The sequence below is a fragment of the Hemibagrus wyckioides genome, linkage group LG03, assembly GCF_019097595.1.
Source record: "Hemibagrus wyckioides isolate EC202008001 linkage group LG03, SWU_Hwy_1.0, whole genome shotgun sequence".
NCBI lineage: Eukaryota > Metazoa > Chordata > Actinopteri > Siluriformes > Bagridae > Hemibagrus > Hemibagrus wyckioides.
This window is the reverse complement of record NC_080712.1, coordinates 3,165,146-3,185,411: the sequence shown is the minus strand read 5'-3', so window position 1 is coordinate 3,185,411 and position 20,266 is coordinate 3,165,146. Positions and strand designations below refer to the sequence as shown.

General features: G+C 37.3%; 1 protein-coding gene across 7 annotated transcripts in view; it reads left to right on the top strand.

The window, feature by feature from the left end:
* The window catches only part of tenm3 (teneurin transmembrane protein 3), a 446,382-nt gene that overhangs the window by 299,050 nt on the left and 127,066 nt on the right, over positions 1-20,266 (top strand). For all 7 annotated transcript variants that reach the window (XM_058379176.1, XM_058379169.1, XM_058379160.1 and 4 more), the window contains one exon: positions 5,885-6,007. In XM_058379176.1, coding sequence (XP_058235159.1) covers positions 5,885-6,007 — 123 coding nt within the window. The remainder of the gene's footprint in view (positions 1-5,884; positions 6,008-20,266) is intronic.

The following is a 20,266-nucleotide window of genomic DNA, read 5'->3' as shown; positions in this document are numbered from 1 at the left end:
GTCAAGAGCATAAAGGAAAGCATTGTCGCTAAGCAACGGGGAAATATGAGCCACAAGGATTAGCTTGCTAACATTTAAGCTAGCTGGAATAAATTAAAGAAACAAAAACATCAGGAATAACAATCATTTTACACAACATGCCTTGCTAAATTACTATGAAAAGGCTCTGGATGGCTAAAATGATGCTATTTGTAATTAACACATCATTATCACGTAAAAGTGTTTTAAACAGACAGCGTATTGATACAGTGAATTTGAAAACAAGACAAATGCATCAAGAATATCAACATTTTCCTCAGTTCTGTTGGTAAATTACTGATTCATCTTAATTTAGCTAGCTAGCAAAGAGTCTTGATATCGTTTATATGGATAATTTGAGGCTCAGTGGTGATGGAAATGATAAAAAAAACTGTCACAAATATTAGCATTTTCCTTAGAAGTGCTGGTAAAATAGCAAGAAAAGACCAAATAAGGCTACAGTTATGATCATTCTAATTAGCCTGTAGCTGATAAGACTTTTTAAAGACAGTGTAAAGGTACAATGACGTTGAAAACAAGGCAAAATCGTAGAGTATCGACATTTTCCACAGATGTGCTAGTAAAATATGAATAAAATACTTCCTTCAGCTATAATTAAACAGTTAACTAGCTAGCGCTTAGCTGTAAAATCAGACTGACATTGAAAATGAGACAAAATGATCAGAAATTGAAACATTTTCCTTTAGAGAATTTGATAAATTCCTAAAAATAAAATTCTCCCTTCAGCTTAAACGGTTTAGCGCGTATCTGTTAAGCCTCAGTCAGACTGTGTAAATGTTCATTGTCAATAATGAAAGAAACTCATACAAAATATGGACATTTTTCTCAACTGCGTTAGCAAATGGCTAACAAAATATTACATACAGCTACAGTTACAGATGAAATCTCTAGAGCTCTGATTTTATTGTAAATTACTCAGGGAAGTCCTAAAAAGGTAAAATTAGCACTGTGGAAAGGTTTAGAGATGTTGAAAGTGAGACAAATTTACTGAAAACATTAACATTTACCTCAGAGGAAGGAAGAAAGAAGACAATCTCATAGATATTAGCAACATTTTCCTCAGATATGTTGGAAAATATGATGTATTTTAACTTCAAAGACATGTAATTACATAAATAATAGGAAATATCTGGATGGTCGTTGTTTATTGAGCAGGAAATGACGTGTACATTCCTTTCATTGTTCATTCATTTGCTATGTTTGCTAAGCAAACATTTTCCTCAAAAGCTGATAAATGACGCACAAAACTAGCGCTTGATGTCGTATTTAGCATATGCGTGAAAATGCTTTAGAAATGATTAGTGAAGCTCAAAAAAGTTAAATTAAACCCAAAATTGGCTCCTCTTAGCACTATGTATGCTAATCGCTTCTGTCAGCAATATGCCGAGCCGGCCCCCAGGACAGTGAGGCCTGAGGCTTTTAAAAAATTAACCCCACCAGCATAATTTTACCCCGAACCAGCAAAATGTGTCCCAACACAACACCATCCAGTGCAAACGCGAGTAGTTTCTTTCTTCTAGTTAGCATAAAGAGTTTGTGTAAAACACAGCGAGTGCAGATTTACTGCTGAAAGAATAAATAAAGTTACACTTTTACTGAAGAAGGATAAGCTAGCATATACTGCATGCTAATTTGCCATAAAGGTATAGCATGAATGTATTTATTAGCGATATGACATCATAAATGTGCGTGATTTCTGGTGAATAAAAAAGAGAAAAGAACGATACGAGCTAGCTAATTCTAAGCTAGCAAATCTGACCAAACTTGTTGCAGTGTAAATAATGATGCCGCTAGTCTGATATATTGTACATAATATTGCGTTTGCTAAATCTATGCTAATTTGTAGATAATAGTAAGCACAATATATATATAATCCTGAACACACGTTTTGCTAGCTTTTGGCTAAGCTATTTTTACATTAGCGATATGAATAATATATGTGTATTAGTCATACACTTGATGTATATTTCATGTCCCACTAATTAGCACTGTTAGCATTATTTATATCAGTTTGACAGAACCCTCCACCTCACTGTAACCCTAGGCTAATTGCTATCATTAGCATAATGTATAATATATTACATATGTATAATATATAAGCTGAAACACACCTTTGCTGTATGCTAGCTGGATGCTAATCAGTGCTCTAAGTACACGTCTTTGATGTATGCTAACTCTATTCATGGCTCTTGTGTATAGATTATGTATAATAAATCTCGTAGCATGTATAATATATAAAGGAGTACATGTATGCTTACTCGATGCTAATCGCTCCTTTTAGCACCATGTACGATTGACGGTATGTATAATATATAAATTCTAACACATCTTCTGAGCTTGCTAACTCCATGCTAATCGCTTCTGTTAGCGTTATATATGTACAGTACAGCATGTATAATGTATAAACCCAAGCAAGTCTTTGACGTATGCTAACTCGATGCTAATCGCTCCTGTTAGCATTATGTGTGATATATAACTTCAATTCAAACATGTCATTGACGTATGCTAACAGAAGGCTAATCACTTGCGTTAGCATATGGCGGAAGGCACGTCGGAGCAGGAGATGTATTATCTATGATGCTAATGAGTGCAATTAGCAAAGCATCAAGTGTTTCTTTGATCTCGATGATTTCCTCTCGCGCTTTGTCACAAGTTTGTCGGCCGTGTTTGTGTGTTTGTGTGTTCCGTTCTTTTTCTGTCCGCGTCTCAGAACTCGGAGATATTTGTGCGGCTAATTGAGCGTAGCGGGAACAGTCAATACCGCACTTCATTAGCGCAGGACGGAGGAACAGAGGAAAGAAACTTCTTTTCTTTTTTGATTGTAGGACAATGTTTGTGTGTGTGTGTGTGTGTGTGTGTGTCGATCCACTCAGCAGGGGGTTCCCCATCGCCTTGATGGACGTATCGATGCCGCCTGTTACCCATAACCCCCTGCTTCAGTCCGGGTCAGAGTGCTGAGTAGCAGGAGCTCGGCTATAGGGCTAACGCAGCGGGATGCTAATTTAATGAGACAGATGGAGAGAGAGAGAGGGGGAGAGTGTGGGAGAGATGGAGAGGAAGAGAGAGAGAGGGTCAGGGGAGGCAAAGGAACAAGGGAGAGGTGAGGAGAGAGAGAGAGAGAGAGAGAGAGGGAAACCTATTGAACATATTAGCCTACACTCATCTCTTGCTCTCTCTTTCACTTTTTTCTCTTTATTTTGTGGCCTCTCTTTTCTTTTTCTATCGCTCTTCTTCTGCTTTCCCTTTTTTTCCGTTTTTCCTCCTCTACTCTTTCATCCTCTTTATTTTTCTGCTGTTTTCCCATTTTTCTGTCTTCCTCCTTTCCCTCTTATTGTTGTGACCCTTTCCCTCTTTCTCTTTACCTCTCTCTCTCTCCCTCCCTCTCGTTCTCTCTCTCTCTCTCTCTCCCTCCCTCTCTCTCTCTCTCTCTCTCTCTCTCTCTCTCTCTCCCTCTCTCTCTCTCTCTCCCTCCCTGTCTCTCTCTCTCTCTCTCTCTCTCTCTCTCTCTCTCCCTCCCTGTCTCTCTCTCTCTCTCTCTCTCTCTCTCTCTCTCTCTCTCTCACTCTCTCTCCCTCCCTCTCTCTCTCCCTCTCTCTCTCTCTCTCTCTCTCTCTCTCTCTCTCCTCTTCCTGACTCTCTGGACTTCCTCCTCCCCCACTCCTCTCTCATTTTCTTTTTGGTTGTATTTTTGTAAAGTTTAATGAGGAATCCACTGACACCCTGCACACTGAGTGTAATCACACACTGTGACCACACACACACACACACACACACACACACACACACATGCACACACACACACTCTCTCTCTCTCACACACATACACACACACATTGATTTATGCACTCTGTGTGCATGTGTGTGTATGAACATTGAGTGTATATCTGTAACAGGCTGAGCTTCACTCGCCACCTCTAATAAAACTAATTCAGACCTGACAACTACACACACACACACACACACACCACATTTTCTGAACAAAGGAAACAAAGGAAAGCTTTAGCTTTTAAATCCATTATTTTGAGAGTCAGGTATGATGAAATTAATGATTGACATGATGGGGAGGATAAAAGGAAAGAGAGAAAGAAAGAAAGAAAGAAAGAAAGAAAGAAAGAAAGAAAGAAAGAAAGAAAGAAAGAAGACTCTCTCTCTCTCTCTGTGTGTGTGTGTAGAATCAATAGCGGGAGTTTTGGAGCCGTATAGACGCCCATGTTGTCGCGTTATGCAACGTGATGCTTGCTAGCGGCGTGCTAAATTAGTTTCATGGCGCTGTCTGGCTGCCTTCAAGTGTGTGTGTGTGTGTGTGAGATAGAAAGTGTGTGGTTGCATGTGTGTGTGTTTTCATGTTTGTGTGGCAGAGAGAGGGAGGGAGGGAGGGAGGGAGGGAGAGAGAGAGAGAGAGGGAGGGAGGGAGGGAGGGAGAGAGGGATGGAAGGAAGGATGGTGGTGTGCGTTTAACTTCATTTGCTTGTCTTTATTGACTGTGTGTGTGTTAGCGTGATTTTATTTGCTGAGGCATCATGGGATTCCGCTACTGTAAACCACATGAAGAAGTGGGCGGAGCTAAACATCCACTACCAAGAACTGCTTTTATTGCAGCGTCCACCGCATGGCTAATGCAGTTACAGTCCTCACACAGGAGCCCACAGGTCGTCCAAAACAGTGCCTGATTATTGACTGAGAGCAGTCACACACACACACACACACAGGGCTGTTAGCCATTAAGAGTGTGTGTGTGTGTGAGGTGTTTAGTGCTTTGAATATCCGTACCTGGAACTGCATTCGGATTGATGCTGTGGTCCATCTGAGTTCTCCGACATAAACACACACACACACACACATTCACACTAAAACAATGTCTCCACAGGAACCTGCGGAAATTTTTTTTCGGATGTAGCTTTTATGTGTTTCTTCATATGTTTAGATTTGTAAAGTAATTCCACTGATTTCTGATTCTCAGCCTGATTTTGAAAATTTTTTTGTTTATTTTTTTTACACCATTAGGCCAAAGTGAGTTTTTATAAGCGAATGTGAATGTACACTTCAACTGCTAATCAGACTGAAATTTATTTTTATGCTTTTTTGGAATTAAATAAATAAATAAAAACAAGCAAATAAATATTTTTTTAAAAAATAAAATAAAAGAAATAGTTTTCTGGACTGTTTAAAGCTAAAAAGAAAAAAAAATAGAAGCAAAGGAAATAGAAAAAAGGAATGAAATAAAAAAAAATCTAATAATAATAATAATTATAATATTTATAATAATAATAATAAGTGAGGGAAAAATGGTTGAAAAAGAGCCTGTGAATGAGATGAATTTCATGCCGTTAGTTGAAGCTGAATGTTACAGCCACAGTTTTTCCCGAAAGTCGCTAGCATTCAGATTAAACACTAGCACAAGATTAGCATCTGCTTTAACACACTTGTGTATATATATATAACATATACATATATATACATATATATGTATAACATACATATATATGTTATACAACAATATAAATATATATTGTTGTTGTTTTGTTTTGGGGGTTTTTTTCACAGTTTTCCAGACTTGACCGGAATTTTTTCCGCCATTCCCCCTAACAGCGCTGACTCAGAAGCAGTCATTACAGACAACAGGCTGTGAATTTGTTAATTAAATGTCGGCTAATTAAAAAAGAATCTCGTCAGGCGGCTTGTTTTGATTAGCTGTTATTTATAATTAACAAAAAAAAATCTGCCATCAATCACGAATGGAGCAGAAAGACCATTCTGACCCCTTGTCTATCTCTATCTCTCTCACTCTCTCCGTCTGTCTGTCTGTCTGTCTGTCTGTCTCTCTCTCCATCTGTCTGTCTCTCAGCGATGCATCTGTTCGGACTGAACTGGCAGCTGCAGGAGACGGAGAATTTTGCATTTGAGAATGGACAAGTGAAACCGGACGGCACAACATCTAACGGAGTCACCGCACTGACAACCGAGCACGGTAAGCACACACACACACACACACACACACACAGAGTGTCAAGTGCAGTAATATATCAGGGCAGCTGTGTGGATAGCGGTCAGGCTAAGTGCTAAAACGTTACGGTAAGCAGTCTCATCATAACGGCCTTCAACCACACATCCATCCATCATTATTAGGAGAGAGAGAGAGAGAGAGAGAGAGAGAGAGAGCTCCATTATCTTTACTGTGCATGTATGAGTATTCCCTTTGTGTCATCATTGTGTGTGTGTGTATGTGTGTGTGTGTATTACTCTTCTCTTCACACAGTCAGGTTTATATTAATTGATCTCTCTCTCTCTCTCTCTCTCTCTCTCTCTCTCTCTTGTAGTTCCTGGCTGTATACATTTTGATCAATATCAGATTCTGGGCATAAAGAACTGTTTATCATAGTTTATCGTATATTCAGACTTTTTTACCTTAGAAATGTTCTTGAGTGGGATTTATTTTTTATTCCCCAGTTTGATCGATATCAGATTTTAGGTTTAGCTTAGATCAATATCTATATGCCTCTGATGCTTATATTTGCAACTTGGAATATATCTCTGCTATTCTTTGTCTTTTGCTCCTGGCTGGCTCGCCAGTGGTTAGATTCTGATGGATGTCAGATTCTGATATCAGACTCTTCAGAAACACCGTTCCTGGCTGGTTCTCTCACACAGTTGGAGTTTGATCACTATGTGTTTTTTGGCCTTAATAACTGTAACTTGGATCTACTTGTATCTCTTTAGTCTTTTATACTTGCGGCTTCTTATGTATCTCCTGGCTGGCTCACCAGTAGATAGATTTTAGTGGATCTTTGATTATACATTTCTTTTCTTTAAAACCACAAACTCTGGATGTAGAAACTTCTTCACATGACGCATGAAGATAAAGTTCTTGGTTGAAAATGAAAATGCTTGGGTCTTTGTTTGAACCCCCTGGCTGGCTCGCCATAATGTACAGTTTAATGAACAAAAAGATGTTTCTTTCTTTCTTTCTTTCTTTCTTTCTTTCTTTCTTTCTTTCTTTCTTTCTTTCTTTCTTTCTTCTTACAGTTGGTCAAGAGAAAGAAAGACAGAATTTGAGAAAATCCCACAATGCACTGTAACAGCTAGTTTCCAGCTAGTGTACTCCAGTGTACCCATAATGCACTGATGATGTATTAGATGTTTGATCTGAATGGCTCATGGCAGCCGTTCCTTCAACTTTTGACATTAATGAACACACAAACACACACACACACACACACACTCACACACAGCATGAAGGAGTTTCACAAAGTCATAAAGACCCACTAATGTTCCTCAGACACACTGGAGGAGCAGCGAGACCCACGCTGAGAAATCACATCATCGTCATCCTAATGTTTCACAGACAGAAAGAGAGACGGATGAAAAGGGATAGAAAGAGAAAGAATGAAATGAACGAGTGAACACGAGGCGAGATACACCATGAAAAATGTGTTGTGTCTGAAATTGTACACTGACTCACTAATTCACTATTTATTATGGAGGCTCCACATAGGACAGGAGCGAGAGCCTCACAAATTTCTCAATGAAATATCAGTTTATTTCAGCAGGGCTTTAGATTTTATCCATCCACACATCACTGTCATGTTGAGAATATTAAACAGGTTAGTGGTATAGTCTCAGGATCTAAAAAAAATCTATGGTGTTTTTTAATTTTTAACTCACAATGAAACTGAGAAAATATTAATATTGCACCTGAGAATTTTAAACTGGTTTATTTTTATTTTATTTTATTTTATTTTATTTTGTTTTATTTTATTTACTTTATGCTGAGTGAAACGAAAACTTTATTTATTTATTTATTTATTTATTTATTTATTTTAAAAGAAAAAATATTTTGTTAATTTTTTTTGCAAGAAGCTGTCAGAAAAAATAGTTTTCTATTTTCAGAAAAATATTTTTCTGCATCATCTCTATTTTATTCAATATTTTATTATTTTATTAGTGTTCTAGTACTTAATTAGTGTGTCTAGGATTTTTAAAAAAAATTTTCTAAATATATAAATATAATTTTTTAAAAATAAAAATGTAATAATTTTTATAGTAATTTTTTATACAAATGTAATAATTTTTTGTAATAAAGAATATAATATTTATTCTCTATTTTTTATTTTTTAAATATTTTAATATTTAAAGACTTACCCTCTTATATAATACACCAAATGAAAAAAAAACTTCAAGTAAATCAAAGATCAGAAAGGACGTTTTAGGGAGCCGACATGTTCGAAGTAAATAAATAAATGAAAGTCAGAAGTGCATTATGGGTGTTTTTTCTGATTGCTAGGATACTGCTAGGATATTTTTGCAAAGATTATTTTTATTTATTTATAAAAATATAAAAATTTATATATATTTATTTTATCAAAATCAATTTTTATAATAAATGATTGCTCTAATATTAAACCTCCTCTCATTAACCACAGTATTTTATAGCTGGCTGTTTTATATGTAGTGACTGCATGCCTATGTGTGTAGATGTGTGTAGAAAGAGTGTGTGTGTGTGTGTGTGTGTCTGTGTGCATATGTGTGTAAATAGTGTGTTTATGTGTGTCAATAAGTGTCTGTTTGTGTAAACAGTGTGTATGTGTGTGTAGAGGTGTGTATATTTCTGACTGTGTGTATGTGTGTAGTGTGTGACTGTGTGTAGAGGTGTGTTTGTGTGTCTATGTGTGTAGAAAGTGTGTTTCTGTTTTTAGAGTTGTGTATATGTGTGTAAATAGTGTGTTTGTTTGTCAGTATGTGTCTATGTGGGTAGAAAGTGTGTGTATGTGTGTTTCTGTGTGTAGAGGTATGTATATTTGTGTAAGGGTGTGTAAATAGTGTGTTTGTGTGTAGATGTGTGTATATTTGTGTCTGTGTGTGTAAATAATGTGTTTATGTGTGCAGAGGTGTGTATATGTGTGTCTGTGTGTGTGAAAGTAGTATGTTTCTGTTTTTAGAGGAGTGTATATATGTGTGTAAATAGTGTGTTTGTGTGTGTAGAGGCGTGTATCTGTGTGTGTAAATAGTGTGTTTATGAGTGTCTGTGTGTGTACCTAGTATGTTTATATGTGTCTGTGTGTGTATAGCTGTGTTTATATGTGTCTGTGTGTGTATAGCTGTGTTTATGAGTGTCTGTGTGTGTATAGCTGTGTTTGAGTGTCTGTGTGTGTATAGCTGTGTTTATATGTGTCTGTGTGTGTATAGCTGTGTTTATATGTGTCTGTGTGTGTATAGCTGTGTTTATGAGTGTCTGTGTGTGTATAGCTGTGTTTATATGTGTCTGTGTGTGTATAGCTGTGTTTATATGTGTCTGTGTGTGTATAGCTGTGTTTATATGTGTCTGTGTGTGTATAGCTGTGTTTATATGTGTCTGTGTGTGTATAGCTGTGTTTATATGTGTCTGTGTGTGTATAGCTGTGTTTATGAGTGTCTGTGTGTGTATAGCTGTGTTTATATGTGTCTGTGTGTATAGCTGTGTTTATATGTGTCTGTGTGTGTATAGCTGTGTTTATGAGTGTCTGTGTGTGTATAGCTGTGTTTATATGTGTCTGTGTGTGTATAGCTGTGTTTATGAGTGTCTGTGTGTGTATAGCTGTGTTTATATGTGTCTGTGTGTATAGCTGTGTTTATATGTGTCTGTGTGTGTATAGCTGTGTTTATATGTGTCTGTGTGTGTATAGCTGTGTTTATATGTGTCTGTGTGTGTATAGCTGTGTTTATGAGTGTCTGTGTGTGTATAGCTGTGTTTATATGTGTCTGTGTGTATAGCTGTGTTTGAGTGTCTGTGTGTGTATAGCTGTGTTTATATGTGTCTGTGTGTGTATAGCTGTGTTTATGAGTGTCTGTGTGTGTATAGCTGTGTTTGAGTGTCTGTGTGTGTATAGCTGTGTTTATATGTGTCTGTGTGTGTATAGCTGTGTTTATATGTGTCTGTGTGTGTATAGCTGTGTTTATGAGTGTCTGTGTGTGTATAGCTGTGTTTATATGTGTCTGTGTGTGTATAGCTGTGTTTATATGTGTCTGTGTGTGTATAGCTGTGTTTATATGTGTCTGTGTGTGTATAGCTGTGTTTATGAGTGTCTGTGTGTGTATAGCTGTGTTTATATGTGTCTGTGTGTATAGCTGTGTTTATATGTGTCTGTGTGTGTATAGCTGTGTTTATGAGTGTCTGTGTGTGTATAGCTGTGTTTATATGTGTCTGTGTGTGTATAGCTGTGTTTATATGTGTCTGTGTGTGTATAGCTGTGTTTATGAGTGTCTGTGTGTGTATAGCTGTGTTTATATGTGTCTGTGTGTATAGCTGTGTTTATATGTGTCTGTGTGTGTATAGCTGTGTTTATATGTGTCTGTGTGTGTATAGCTGTGTTTATATGTGTCTGTGTGTGTATAGCTGTGTTTATATGTGTCTGTGTGTGTATAGCTGTGTTTATATGTGTCTGTGTGTGTATAGCTGTGTTTATGAGTGTCTGTGTGTGTATAGCTGTGTTTATATGTGTCTGTGTGTATAGCTGTGTTTGAGTGTCTGTGTGTGTATAGCTGTGTTTATATGTGTCTGTGTGTGTATAGCTGTGTTTATGAGTGTCTGTGTGTATAGCTGTGTTTATGAGTGTCTGTGTGTGTATAGCTGTGTTTATGAGTGTCTGTGTGTGTATAGCTGTGTTTATATGTGTCTGTGTGTGTATAGCTGTGTTTATGAGTGTCTGTGTGTGTATAGCTGTGTTTATATGTGTCTATGTGTGTATAGCTGTGTTTATGAGTGTCTGTGTGTGTATAGCTGTGTTTATGAGTGTCTGTGTGTGTATAGCTGTGTTTATATGTGTCTGTGTGTGTATAGCTGTGTTTATGAGTGTCTGTGTGTATAGCTGTGTTTATGAGTGTCTGTGTGTGTATAGCTGTGTTTATATGTGTCTGTGTGTGTATAGCTGTGTTTATATGTGTCTGTGTGTGTATAGCTGTGTTTATGAGTGTCTGTGTGTATAGCTGTGTTTATATGTGTCTGTGTGTGTATAGCTGTGTTTATGAGTGTCTGTGTGTGTATAGCTGTGTTTATGAGTGTCTGTGTGTGTATAGCTGTGTTTATATGTGTCTGTGTGTGTATAGCTGTGTTTATGAGTGTCTGTGTGTGTATAGCTGTGTTTATATGTGTCTGTGTGTGTATAGTTGTGTTTATGAGTGTCTGTGTGTATAGCTGTGTTTATATGTGTCTGTGTGTGTATAGCTGTGTTTATATGTGTCTGTGTGTGTATAGCTGTGTTTATGAGTGTCTGTGTGTATAGCTGTGTTTATATGTGTCTGTGTGTGTATAGCTGTGTTTATATGTGTCTGTGTGTGTATAGCTGTGTTTATGAGTGTCTGTGTGTATAGCTGTGTTTATATGTGTCTGTGTGTGTATAGCTGTGTTTATGAGTGTCTGTGTGTATAGCTGTGTTTATATGTGTCTGTGTGTATATAGCTGTGTTTATATGTGTCTGTGTGTGTATAGCTGTGTTTATGAGTGTCTGTGTGTATAGCTGTGTTTATATGTGTCTGTGTGTGTATAGCTGTGTTTATGAGTGTCTGTGTGTGTATAGCTGTGTTTATATTTGTCTGTGTGTGTATAGCTGTGTTTATGAGTGTCTGTGTGTATAGCTGTGTTTATATGTGTCTGTGTGTGTATAGCTGTGTTTATGAGTGTCTGTGTGTGTATAGCTGTGTTTATATGTGTCTGTGTGTGTATAGCTGTGTTTATATGTGTCTGTGTGTGTATAGCTGTGTTTATATGTGTCTGTGTGTGTATAGCTGTGTTTATATGTGTCTGTGTGTGTATAGCTGTGTTTATATGTGTCTGTGTGTGTATAGCTGTGTTTATGAGTGTCTGTGTGTGTATAGCTGTGTTTATATGTGTCTGTGTGTGTATAGCTGTGTTTATATGTGTCTGTGTGTGTATAGCTGTGTTTATATGTGTCTGTGTGTGTATAGCTGTGTTTATGAGTGTCTGTGTGTGTATAGCTGTGTTTATATGTGTCTGTGTGTATAGCTGTGTTTATATGTGTCTGTGTGTGTATAGCTGTGTTTATGAGTGTCTGTGTGTGTATAGCTGTGTTTATATGTGTCTGTGTGTGTATAGCTGTGTTTATATGTGTCTGTGTGTGTATAGCTGTGTTTATGAGTGTCTGTGTGTGTATAGCTGTGTTTATGAGTGTCTGTGTGTATAGCTGTGTTTATATGTGTCTGTGTGTGTATAGCTGTGTTTATATGTGTCTGTGTGTGTATAGCTGTGTTTATATGTGTCTGTGTGTGTATAGCTGTGTTTATATGTGTCTGTGTGTGTATAGCTGTGTTTATATGTGTCTGTGTGTGTATAGCTGTGTTTATGAGTGTCTGTGTGTGTATAGCTGTGTTTATGAGTGTCTGTGTGTGTATAGCTGTGTTTATATGTGTCTGTGTGTATAGCTGTGTTTGAGTGTCTGTGTGTGTATAGCTGTGTTTATATGTGTCTGTGTGTGTATAGCTGTGTTTATGAGTGTCTGTGTGTATAGCTGTGTTTATGAGTGTCTGTGTGTGTATAGCTGTGTTTATGAGTGTCTGTGTGTGTATAGCTGTGTTTATATGTGTCTGTGTGTGTATAGCTGTGTTTATGAGTGTCTGTGTGTGTATAGCTGTGTTTATATGTGTCTATGTGTGTATAGCTGTGTTTATGAGTGTCTGTGTGTGTATAGCTGTGTTTATGAGTGTCTGTGTGTGTATAGCTGTGTTTATATGTGTCTGTGTGTGTATAGCTGTGTTTATGAGTGTCTGTGTGTATAGCTGTGTTTATGAGTGTCTGTGTGTGTATAGCTGTGTTTATATGTGTCTGTGTGTGTATAGCTGTGTTTATATGTGTCTGTGTGTGTATAGCTGTGTTTATGAGTGTCTGTGTGTATAGCTGTGTTTATATGTGTCTGTGTGTGTATAGCTGTGTTTATGAGTGTCTGTGTGTGTATAGCTGTGTTTATGAGTGTCTGTGTGTGTATAGCTGTGTTTATATGTGTCTGTGTGTGTATAGCTGTGTTTATGAGTGTCTGTGTGTGTATAGCTGTGTTTATATGTGTCTGTGTGTGTATAGTTGTGTTTATGAGTGTCTGTGTGTATAGCTGTGTTTATATGTGTCTGTGTGTGTATAGCTGTGTTTATATGTGTCTGTGTGTGTATAGCTGTGTTTATGAGTGTCTGTGTGTATAGCTGTGTTTATATGTGTCTGTGTGTGTATAGCTGTGTTTATATGTGTCTGTGTGTGTATAGCTGTGTTTATGAGTGTCTGTGTGTATAGCTGTGTTTATATGTGTCTGTGTGTGTATAGCTGTGTTTATGAGTGTCTGTGTGTATAGCTGTGTTTATATGTGTCTGTGTGTATATAGCTGTGTTTATATGTGTCTGTGTGTGTATAGCTGTGTTTATGAGTGTCTGTGTGTATAGCTGTGTTTATATGTGTCTGTGTGTGTATAGCTGTGTTTATGAGTGTCTGTGTGTGTATAGCTGTGTTTATATTTGTCTGTGTGTGTATAGCTGTGTTTATATGTGTCTGTGTGTGTATAGCTGTGTTTATGAGTGTCTGTGTGTATAGCTGTGTTTATATGTGTCTGTGTGTGTATAGCTGTGTTTATATGTGTCTGTGTGTGTATAGCTGTGTTTATATGTGTCTGTGTGTGTATAGCTGTGTTTATGAGTGTCTGTGTGTATAGCTGTGTTTATATGTGTCTGTGTGTGTATAGCTGTGTTTATGAGTGTCTGTGTGTGTATAGCTGTGTTTATATGTGTCTGTGTGTGTATAGCTGTGTTTATATGTGTCTGTGTGTGTATAGCTGTGTTTATATGTGTCTGTGTGTGTATAGCTGTGTTTATGAGTGTCTGTGTGTATAGCTGTGTTTATATGTGTCTGTGTGTATAGCTGTGTTTATGAGTGTCTGTGTGTGTATAGCTGTGTTTATGAGTGTCTGTGTGTATAGCTGTGTTTATATGTGTCTGTGTGTGTATAGCTGTGTTTATATGTGTCTGTGTGTGTATAGCTGTGTTTATGAGTGTCTGTGTGTATAGCTGTGTTTATATGTGTCTGTGTGTGTATAGCTGTGTTTATATGTGTCTGTGTGTGTATAGCTGTGTTTATGAGTGTCTGTGTGTGTATAGCTGTGTTTATATGTGTCTGTGTGTGTATAGCTGTGTTTATGAGTGTCTGTGTGTATAGCTGTGTTTATATGTGTCTGTGTGTGTATAACTGTGTTTATGAGTGTCTGTGTGTGTGTACGTAGTGTGTTTGAGTGTCTGTGTGTAAATAATGTCTTTATGTGTGTCTGTGTGTGAAAATAGTGTGTCTGTGTGATTGCTCGTGTCTTTGTGTGTCTGTGTGTGTAAATAGTGTGTCTATGTGTGTAGAGGTATGTAAATAGTGACATTCCTACAATGATTATAGCAACAAATCAGAGCAGAAGGATGTTCTAAAAAATTAGAAAATAAAAATTTAGTTCAAATTGTATTTGTCACTTAAGAAAAAAAATATTTATTAATAAAAATAAAAAAATAAAATTAATTAATAAAATGTATAATATAAAATATATAAAATATAATACATACAAAATATATACAATTATAAAATGTGTATACAATTATAAAATTTCTAAAAATTTATGTATTATATTTTATATATTTTATATTATACACACACACACACACACATATATATATATATATATATATATATATGGCAGTTTGTGGTTGAAGGCAGTGTGTGATTTGTTGAGTTTCTGGTAAAGTGTGTGGTAAAAATCCTCTCTCTCTCTCTCTCTGTGCATGTGTGTGTTTCTGGAAGGTTGAAGCTGATGTTTTTCAGGAAGTGCTGATGCTGACAGTCTGATCAGACGTGTGCAGTTTTATTGTCATGAAAATTTCAGAGCAGATTCTCTGGTGATTTGTTGCTTGTTTCTTCCATTTGCTTGAGAATTCGATTATCCCTCATCGCCCCGGTCCGTAAATCCGACACTGATTCCCTGGATGGATTTATTCTCCTCCTGTGGAACTCGGCATGTTCTGAGGAACAAGTAGAACCCAAACGTCTGTCAGCGAATTTTTAAAACCTGACGCCTCAACTGTTCTGAAGTAGATATTTGTTCTGCCCGGATTTTAGAACATGCGATATCCCTTAAACAAATAAATAAATAAATAAATAAAGCAGCAACACGGTCGGGACTGAAGTGAAATATATATTTATTTTCCTCCTTTTATATGGCTAACATCAGCATGCTGTGCAACACAAGCATCAGGAAGAAAACATTGCTCGCAAAGCCTCCCAGATACAAAGTAAGCACAGTGGTTAGTAGTTTCATCACGTGAAACGCTGACAAAAATATTTTTCTTTCCCCGGATGCTGCCTGAGTCGCCTGGGTCTCATTTGTTTAATGTAATAGCTTTCTAGCCGTCTGCTAAAAAGCGAAGCTGGAAGCAACTTTCATTGATGAGAAATCTTTTTTTTTTTCCCCTTCAAGTCTCCGGCAGCATGTGAATTTTTTTCATGTTTAATGGTAGGAGAGATGTGTGAGAGAGAGAGAGAGACAGAGAGAGAGAGATTAAGGTTAGAGGAAGCTGAGAGGCAGAATGATAGAGCGAGGGAAGGCAGATAGCCGAGATGAAGAAGAGAGAGAGGAAGGTTATAAGAAGTTTAGAGGAAGTGGAGAGGCAGAGCGAGTGAACGAGAGAGAGAGAGAGAGGGGGGGGGGGGGGAAGAGAGACGGAGAGATGTTTGTGTTGGTAATGTGGCTATCTGTCACTTCAGGCCCGGGTGTTTGCTTAGCGTTTAGCCTCACGCTGTGGCGTCGTTAGCGAGAGCGTGCGAAAGAGAAAACTTCTCATTCACCTTGTGTGTCCTGTTCTCTCTCTGTCTCTCTCTCTCATCCCATTCTTTCTGTCATCCCTTTCTATCTATCTATCTATCTATCTATCTATCTATCTATCTATCTATCTATCTATCTATCTATCTATCTCTCTCTCTCTCTCTCTCTCTCATCCTTTACTCTGTTTGAATCGATGGTGTTAATATTTAAACACGCTCCTCGCCTTCTTTAGCGGCGGTTTTGCTAAAAGTGCCGAGTGCTGAATTACGTCTCTGTAAGTGCGACTCTCCATTATTCTCTCCTGATGTCATACAGTCTTTCTCTCTCTCGCTCTCTCTCTCTCTCTCTCTCTCTCTCTCTCTCACACACACACACACACACACAGAGGCAGTAAAGTGAAGCTGTGTAGATGAACAGGTTCGAGCGCCAAACAATGGGAGAGAAAAGTTAAAGGAACGCGGAGAGTAAAGAAAGAGAAAGACACGAGAGAAATAGTGTAAGAAGAGGAAAAGAGAGATAGTGAGGATCTAACGATGATAAACAGAGACGTAGAGAAAGATTTTTTTATTTAAGTGAAAGATAATGAAAGTAAAAATGAGAGAGAGATAAAAATGGACAAGTAGAGAAGAGAAAAAGGAGACTGAAATGGATGAAAGGTGGAATAGCTGGGAAAAGGAGAGAGAAAGAGAGAGATTAGGAGAAAGATCAAGAAAAAGAGGAGGAGAGAAAAAAATGAGAAATTAATTGAGGAAGAGGAAATAATGGCAAGGAGAGGTAAAGAAGAGATAAGGAGAAAGAGAGACAAAAGTGAGGAGGAGGTGCGGAGAGGAAAAAGGTTAGGGAAAGAAAGGGTAGAGAAGAGATAAGTGGAAGAAAGCTGATGACTGAGGAAGAAGAAACGATAGGTGAAAGAATACATAGAGAGAAGAGTAGAAATGAAAAAGATGAAGGGAAAAAGAGAGATAGAGAGAGAGATAACTAGATAACTAAAGAGAGGAGGAGAGAAATTTACTGAGAAGAAAAAATGGAAAAATGGAGAGCGGGAAAGGAAAAAAAGGTAGGAAGAAAGAAAGGAAAAGGTGAAGAAGTGAGGAGAGGAAAAAGAAAAGAGGAGAAAGAAAGAAAGAAAGAAAGATGAAGAGAGGGGTGGAGAAAGAATAAATAGAGATGAGGAGAAAAGAAGCAAGCTTCTATCTGTTACATCAAGCAGCCACACACACACACACACACACACACACACACACTGCTGAAGTGGCCAGCGAACCTCTGAAACTCCCAAATGTCGATCTGCTCCTGGTTCTCCCACTGTGCATCTTCCTGGCACTCATTTTCTATCCCTCGCTCTTTTTCTCTCCCTGAGCAATACCCTGCTGCTGATCAGACCTCCACAGATGGTGTGTTTCTCTCCATTCTCACGCTCCACACGAGCTCCTGTCTACACTCGCTCCATCTCCAGTCGCACTTCTGTACGCTTCTAGCTCACGTCCCGGGTAACGGGCAGAACTAGCACGCTACGATGACTGCGCTAGAAAGTTGATGGTTAACGAGCTAACGTTAGCATTACAGCGAGGGCCGAGGGGATATCGCTGAAGGAAATATAATTTTGTCAGGAAGTTCAGTTAGCAGTTGATGCTAAGTGTGAATGCTAAGTGTGATTTTAGTTATAAGGATCATTTTCCTAGACAAAAACAATCATTTTAAGTGTAAAGTGTATCTTAGTGTCTAAAAGATAAATACCGATATTTCTAATGTTTTCTTTTTATTTCCATTGTCCCTCAGACCATAATAAAAGACTTAACAGTTACGTGATAGCTAGCTTAACTGTAATTCAGGTCACTTATTTTCTTATGAATAAGTTACCTGAGGTAAATATTGATGTTTCCGTTGATTCTGTGTTGCTTTAATTATCTCTGTGCTATCGCGGTGTCCAATAAAAGACTTCACACGGATGTGCTAATTTTAAAAAACGTTAATCTTTTGTTGTAGTAGAAGGTTTTGTAAGATATTTTACCAACAGATTTGAGGTAAATGTTGATATTCGGAATATTTATCTCTTGTTTTTATCATCACCGGTCCTTTACCTATCCTGCATAACAGATTAGTAGCCATGCTAGTTAGCTTAGTTTAGTGTACTGATTATTTTGTTAGCATTTCACCAACACATCTAAGGTCAAAGCTGATATTTCTCAACGTTCCTATCTTGTTTCTGTTGCCATAAAGCTTTTACATTGTCCATATGAAATACTTGCCAACCCAATTATATATTAGCTTTAATTTTAGTCTTCTTTTCACTAATCCCTGAAAACATCTGAGGTCAATTTTAGCTACTGACAATTTTTTTTCTTGTTTCTATGGTCACTCTGTATAAGAAATTAGCGGTCATGTGCCACGTAGTTAATCTCATTTTAAGTGTTCTGGGTATTTTATTAGTAATCTACCAACATAACTGAGGTAAAGGTTGATATTTCCAATGTTGTGCCTCTGTCATCACCGGGCCTTTTTCTTTCTCTGTGTAACAGATTAGCGGCCACATGCTCGCTAGTAAACAGTCGTTTTATGAGTATTTTGTTAATAATTTACTAACGCATCTGAGGTACAAGTCGATATTGCTGATGAATCTGTTTCCTTTCCACTCTCTCTGAGCTTTAACTTCATGTGTCAGCTAGCCGAAGTGTTAACCGCAGATATTAGCTAGCTCATGTCCGCTGTCCTTGTTTCCTAGTTTCCTAGAGACGGTGTTCTCGGAACTGTGACCGCTTGAACGATGAGTGTATTATGCGTTTTTCCTTCCACTGTTGAATAGGAAGCACATGGGAAGTGGTTTCGATGCTCCATTTCCCTCAGAGTTGTTTATATTGCTCATCGCTGAGATCAGCATAAATAAGATGGATTGGAGGTTTATTCTAAAATAAATGTTACAGCGATGTTGCTATAAAATTTTAAGACACGGTCTGAGTCAGTGGGACAGAGCTATGCCACAATGGGATGGTTTAGCGTTAGCCTGCTAAGCGCTTTATGGAATAATTAATGGTGTATTAATGCCAGCTGGTTTCCATTAGCGAGTGCATGAGCTCAGACTCGTCTGTCTCCTGTAATGCAATATACAGAGACAGAGGGACCGAAAGTCTGAGTCCAACTACCAAGAACTGTTATTTTATTTCATCGTGTACTGAAAAGTAATTCGATGATAATTCTCCAACAAGCCTTGGCTGAGAGCGATAAGGAAGATAAGATTGAAAGCTAAAAGGAGCTCAGGTGTTAGCTGTTAAGGAAACATAATAATAATTAACACTATAAGCTGTATTGTCATAGCAATAAAATAAAATAAAATAAACACGTGTGTGGAGAGCAGAAGATTCAGACAGGATTGGATCTGTCTCTGTTTTAAATAAAGGCCTCTTGAATAATAAGGAGCGACTGAGGAAAATGTAAAATAAATCAGGAAATGAAAACAAGACTCAATATTGGACTCGGAGATTTTTTGGAGCCGAGCGTCCGCATGTAATCATGCACCGTGTGCCGTTTCCAAAAAACGCCTCGGAAAAATGACACGCTAGAGAGCCAGGCGTTTTTCTCTGAAGCCCGGTCTGGGTCAAACCGCGGGGCTGGGGTCCACATTTAGCAGGAAGTGTGGGTGTGTGTCTGCATTAACGCCGTCCAACATAATCCACAAAGCCTCACATGACCTGCGCTAAGTGTTAAGTCTCGCTTTTTACTTCATGTTGTGTGGGAGAGCGGAGAGTCCTGGGCTGAACGGCGCTGTTTATTTAACAAGCTAGTAAGCTAGCAAGCTAGATAACACACACACACACACACACACATACATACACACACACAAAGTTGCATACAGTCTGGTCCAAAAGTTGAGTCAACTAGATGTGTGGATGATTACATACAGCCAGAGAAATTTGACATTCTGTATTTATTTATTTATTTGTTTGTTTGTTTCTTTGTTTATTTATTTATTTATTTATTTACGATATTCCTAAAGTCATAAATCCATTTTAAATCCATATTTAGGCTTTTCATCGACACAGAAACACAAAAGTAATCACATCAGCTCTGACCTAAATCACACACTACACACTGTTTAGTATGGAAAACTACATTTAAAAAAATTAATTAAAAAAATTTAATTCATATTATTTATCTTAACAAATTTTTTATTAAAAGGCTGAAATATAATTTATATTTGAATTATTTTTTTAAATGATAATTAAAAATAATGACCTTAAAACGAATGATTTAAAAAATTAAAATAATAGAAATAGACACAAAATCTCAATAAAAAATAAATATAAAAAATAATAATTAAAACAAAAACTATTTTAACGAATCATATTATTTGAATCATAATTAAGAATAAGATATTAATTAATTGAAACTAATTAAAACAAAATTTAAAAAAT